The sequence below is a fragment of the Belonocnema kinseyi genome, chromosome 6 (assembly GCF_010883055.1).
Source record: "Belonocnema kinseyi isolate 2016_QV_RU_SX_M_011 chromosome 6, B_treatae_v1, whole genome shotgun sequence".
NCBI lineage: Eukaryota > Metazoa > Arthropoda > Insecta > Hymenoptera > Cynipidae > Belonocnema > Belonocnema kinseyi.
This window is the reverse complement of record NC_046662.1, coordinates 107,713,426-107,719,539: the sequence shown is the minus strand read 5'-3', so window position 1 is coordinate 107,719,539 and position 6,114 is coordinate 107,713,426. Positions and strand designations below refer to the sequence as shown.

At 30.8% G+C, this 6,114-nt stretch overlaps 1 protein-coding gene across 6 annotated transcripts in view; it reads right to left on the bottom strand.

The window, feature by feature from the left end:
- Nucleotides 1–6,114, bottom strand: part of LOC117174633 (colorectal mutant cancer protein) — a 323,721-nt gene that overhangs the window by 104,222 nt on the left and 213,385 nt on the right. The window contains exon 14 of one of the 6 annotated variants that reach the window (XM_033363908.1): nucleotides 908–951. The exons of the other annotated variants lie outside the window; for them this stretch is intronic. Coding sequence (XP_033219799.1) covers nucleotides 929–951 — 23 coding nt within the window. The 3' untranslated portion in view covers nucleotides 908–928. Of the gene's footprint in view, nucleotides 1–907; nucleotides 952–6,114 lie in introns of those variants that run through there. 6 annotated transcript variants of the gene reach the window in all.

The following is a 6,114-nucleotide window of genomic DNA, read 5'->3' as shown; positions in this document are numbered from 1 at the left end:
AGTGCGTACGAACGGATTGTACATTTCGGTACTTTCGTTTCGGGTACGTACGATACCTGGCGCAACCTTTCTTAAGTTGTTTTTGGTATGAGGGGCTGTGACAAGAGGGACAAGACGACCGTTTCATAAGAGATAGTTTTACTCGGGAGTTTCGTACTCAAAGAGCGAGGATTTAAACCCACATTTGGCCTGCTCATGATTCGCTCTCAGTCCCTGGTTTTAAGATCAACAAAAGTGAATTCTAATAATATATTAATAATATTCACTTTTATTGATCTTAAAACTGCTTATAATTAAATAAAATTATATATAATTTTATTTAATTTTGTTCATAAAATTGTAAAATTACTATGTGTATGGAAGAAATGTATGTATAAACTTTCTTCCTGTGGAAGGAAGCTCATCGATTCCTGGAAATTTACCGTTTTCTGCAAATTTCCAAGTAACTTCAGTAAAATTTCACTACAACCTGCAGATTCACGCTTCAGTTGTAATTTTACGATTTTCAGTAAATCTCATAACCCAAAGTAGTATTTACAAACCAGAAATGCAAACTTCTGATTGGTCGTAAATACCCTGCGTTGAATGTTGATAATATTGGTTACATCATTTATTGTGTTAAAATTACGATAAATTTTTTTTACTATGTAGATAAATATTTCCAAAATGGCCGTTCATGGAGCGATACGTGCGCTCATGTGAGACCTGAGGGAACTAAAAGCGTAGCGGCCGTGCTGGCGGGATATTTAAAATTAAAACACTGTACTAATTAATGTTGTAAATAATTTGAAATACCGTTTATTGACATCATTACATACGACTATTGAAGTATAAAATAACATCCATAGATGCAATTGTAAATTATTACAATTGTTATACAACTATTGTTTACCAATTATCTTCTTTATCGTCGCTCGGTACAAATTCCTTAAGGCGTTGTTTCTCTTTCTTCTAATCAAAAAGGGAATAGTATTATGAGTCGTAAAAATTGTTATTTATATAAATAAATGAATTTAAAAATTCTATAATTAAATGCTTTAAAATGAGGGCAATCATTTATGAAAGAAATGTTTGTGAAAAGTTATTCCACTAATGAAATAATTTGGGCAATAAGTTTTAAGGTCAGGTTTTACTTGCGGTTCATCGTAAAGAACTTTTCACGAACATTTACTACAAAAAAGATTGCCCTACTTCTAGTGCATTTAGAAGAATATTTTCGAAGTCCCGGAAAAGGACCCCAGATCGACCTGGTCTGGCAGTCAGATTTGTCCCCGGAAGTTCCAACATGGGCTTTATCCCCATGGTGCAAACCATCCACGTATAGTATACGATAGTTTTGGACCGCTGGCTACGCTGTCGACCCAAATTCAAAAGCCGTATCTACAGTTTCTGAAATTTTATGCAGGACGTATAAATACGTTTCAAGTTTTGCTGACAAGAATAAACGTATTGTTAAGTAAAAGATGGATGTTTTAGACTAATTAAACTTAAAATTTTATACTGGAGCAAAAAAAGGTTGAAATTTTTCTTTTTGTGTATGAACTTGCACTTACGATAATATCAGTGATTGGTGTGTGATATGTCAGAATGTCGTATCTGTTTATAAATTTATTTTGAGAAAGGGATTAAATAAAAAAAAGTTAATAAAGACAAAGAAACGTTATACTTCAGCTAATTTTGATTAATTTTTTTGTTCAATTCAAGGGGATTGAAATTTTGTCTATAAATGTACTTATACGTAGGTACTTACTTTTAGGTTAAGAATGTTATGCTTTAACGACCCTTATACAAAATTTGTAAATTGTCTGCTGTTTCATTTGAAACACACATTTTTTAAAAAGAGCAGGAAACAATTTAATTATTACTTTTTAAAATGTTTATATATATATATATATAAGTTTTGAAACAGTGCACATTGTTTTTATAAAAATATATTTTAAAACCAACAAACGGAAACCATTTTCTCGCAGCGCATGCGCAAGTAGATACGATATTAGAAATTATCACGAACGTTTGACCTTGAAAGATACGTAAATATTTTCCATGCCATAGGCATTTTCGCATCGTATAAGCTAATCATTAGCTATACAAATGCGTAGATACGACTTTTGAATTTGGGACTGCGGCAGTAGAGTTGTCAGAAGTGGACTAGGGAATGGAAAGAGAGGAAAAATCGAGAAAGTCCTCATGTCCTTTTCTAATAAAAGCAGATGGAAGATGAGCAGCACTAATCACCATTCTTATGGTGTATTTACACACCTGTTTTACTAGTCGCCTTAGACTTTTCTGCTAGCTAGCGGCCACTTGCCAGGAGTGTAAATATACCATTAGAAATGGGCACGGGTGGGATTCCGATGACCTCTAATCTAGTTGATCGGATCTCCCTTCCTATCGCAAGAAATTACACGGAGATGTGCGATCGCTTTGTAAACTATCGACTGCAACGATCTCTTTCTATCTTATGGGTCAGAGAGAGAACTCTTTTTCTGATAAATAAGATAGAAAGAGATAGTTGTATTCGATCGTTTGGAAAACGATCTAACATCTCCGCTTAATTTTAAGCGATAGGAAGAGAGATCCGATTAATTGGGTTAGGGGACATCGGAATCCCAACCCAGCAGTGGGACTCCGATGGTGTTTCGAAGTAGAAAATCGAACGAACCTCTGTTCCTATCTCCACATTTGAGAAAAAGAGGTCTTTTTTTTTAAATTTTTCAATTCATCTCCTTTCATGGTTTGGAGGGTTGATCTACTGTCGATAAGGTACAATCTCTGATGATATAGCAGATAAATTAAAAAAAATTTAAATAATTACTTGTACCATTATAACCTAGCTAAAAATTAGCGTTATGTTCTTGAATTAAGAGTTCTTATTCTGATCCCTCTAATAGCTTAATTGGAAAAGCACCTGACTGGAAATCAGAAGTTTTGTGGTTCGATTCCCAATGGAGTGAAGATGGAGTAGGATCTTTTTTTCAAAAAATAAATTTAATTTAAAAATATTATTTTCCATCTAGTCTTATCAAGACGTTAAGCATTTTCTGTTATTGAAGATTCTTAACTTGATCGATATTGTGTAGATTTTCTGCCTTCATGGTTTGGAGGGTTGATCTACTACCGGTAAGGTACAATCTCTGATGATATAGCAGATAAATTAAAAAATTTTAAAATAATTACTTGTACCATTAAAACCTAGCTAAAAATTAGCGTTATGTTCTTGAATTAAGATTTCTTATTCTGATCCCTCTAATAGCTTAATTGGAAAAGCACCTGGCCGGAAATCAGAAGTTTTGTGGTTCGATTCCCAATGGAGTGAAAATGGAGTAGGATCTTTTTTTCAAGAAATAATTTTAATTTAAAAAGAGGTTTTTTGGACTTTTGACATGATATCGGAGTACCACTACAGCAGTGGGCTCTGGTGCTGTTTTTAAGTCGAAAATCGAACGAAACTCTCTTTCTATCTCCATACGTTAGAAAAAGGGGCCCGTTTGACTTTCGACACGGTATCGGAGTCCTACTGCTAGTCCGACAGTGGTTGCTATACAATTGAACTAAATATCGATTCAACTATATGACAACCATACAAAAGTGTATGGTTGGCGACAGCCCCATACATCGCACCCACTTTTCTGTTCTCTTAGCATCCGGAGGGGTAATCCAGTAGATGGTGCTCCGATCACGTAAGCCTGTTTTTTGCATCTTTTGCATTGTTTTATATTCGCAAAACCGGTAAATTTCCTATTAAACGTAATTTATTTGAGAAAAATGTGTAAAATTGAAAGTTTAAATTATAAGAACTTGTAGCCGAGTAAATTATTTATTGTGTTGAGAGTTTTTTCTAATTGCTAGTGCGGAATAATAGAATTCTAATGTGTTGCTCCGGGTTGTACGTCTGTCTATACCAGCAATTCGGAGAAGTTCCATTTTTTCTTGTGTCACGAGATCCCAAAGAAATTAAACGGTGGCAACAGGCTATTCGCAGAGATGACAGAAATACAGTTTGTGAACAACACATTTGGGAACGTGACATAAGTTGGAAGGCAGAAGTTAAAGGCCCAGACGGAAGTGTAATGTCCACTGTATGTTTATTTCGTTTCTTATTATTTTTCTATATTTATTTTGTTTAACTACATTATTTTTAACAATCCAAATCAATTATTGATAAAAAATATTCCGTAGGAAAGATCACACATATTTATAATAACTCATATGTACTTAAAAATTTGTTTTAAAAATATTTTAGAGGTATAAAAAAGAACGTTTATACTAATGAAAGAAAATCATCTATAACAAAACTCGTGGAATTTTCAAACAAACAGAAGAATTTTCAACTCAAATGGTGAATTTTTAACCAAAAAGATTAATTTAAATTAAAGGAGACATATTCATACAAATATTTAAATTTTAAACTAGAAAAAAATAAATTTTGAACAGAATATGAACTAGTTACATTTTTAGTAAAAAAGTAACTTTCATCTTAACTGATGAATTTTTAACTAAAATGGTGAATCATCAACTGGAATAGTTAAATTTTAAACAAAAATATGAGTTTTTAACTGAACAATGAATCTTCAACTGGAACAGTTAAACTTTCAACAACAACAAAATATGTTTTACTAAAATAAATCAATTGTCAATCAAAACTTAAATAAATAAGTTTCAAGTTAACAAAATCAATGTTGAACCAAAAAAGACGAATTTTAAACTAAAAAGACCATTCTTCAATCAAAAATTAAACAATTAAATTCTCTGTAAAAAATGAATATTCAACTAAAAAATGAATTTTAAATCAAAATGATGAATCTTCAATTAAAAAAAAAAATTTTCAACAAATGAGTTTATTTTTCAATTGAGTAAATTTATGCATACCCTAAAAGATGAATTTTTAACTAAAATGATGAATATTTCACTGATAAATACTTAAATTCTAAACCAAAAAGAAGAATTTTTAAATAAGAACATTAACTTTCAAAGAAAAAACTCACTTCCCACCAGAAACGTCGATTTTTTAACAACATACGCGAATTGTTCACGAAATAAATACATTTTTAATTTAAAAAGACAAATTTTCATCCAAATTGTTGAATTTTAAACAAAAAAAGGTAAATTTTTCAACCGAAATAGTGCAATTTTCTACGGGAATATTAAAATTTTAAGATAAAAAATTGATTTTCGACAAACTAGTTACATTTTGTAAAATTAGATCAATTTTCAATTAAAATGATAAATCTTCCAACAAAATCATTTTTTAACAAAAAAGTTCAGCTTCTAACCGCAAGTAGTTGAATTTTCTAAAAAAAAAAGGTAAATTCTTAACGAAAAAACTAAAAAAAATTTTATATTGTAATTTAGAAATATTTCCTTTTCGAAAAAATACTTCTACTCTAAAATATACTTGAAGCACTCTCTTTTTTTATACTTTGGAAGAAGGGAACCGGGATTTTTTAAAACTCCTTTCTCCTGAAACTCAGTTTTAATTTTTGTTTAATTCCCCTTCAATGTAAAAAATTCCCTGTCCCAAGGGAAATTTAATTTCTTCACTGAAATTCCCTGTCCTAAAATAAAAACAATAATTATTTTTAATCATATGCTCTGCAACTGTAGATAAAGTAAATTAACTATTTTTAACTCAATTTCCGGTCATTTCGTGGTTTTTTTCCAAATCTTTCCCAGTTTCCCGCTTAAGTCGCCACCCTGATTATAAACAAATTATATATAAATATATATTTTTTAGAGAGTGGAAATGTATAGATGAATTGGTAAAAGAGTATATTATAAGGCTAAAAATTAATGTTTAAATATTGTTATTACTATTATTATTATTAGTAGTAACATAATATTATAAATCAATTTTTGAAATTTGAAACAATTACAGTTGTTTATAAAATTATTTAATTAATCACATTAGCGAAATAAACAATGGAAAAATATGAATAAAATTGTAACTGTTTTCAGAATACTCATCCTCATATTCAATTTTCCTAATATTAAATTACATGTTTTGTTGTATTTTTTAGCTACGAGGGTAGTTCAATAAGTCCTTAGAATGACCAACAGATGGCGCGCGAATCGCTCCAAATCATCTGTTTTCAGTCAGCACCACTCCCGACTAGA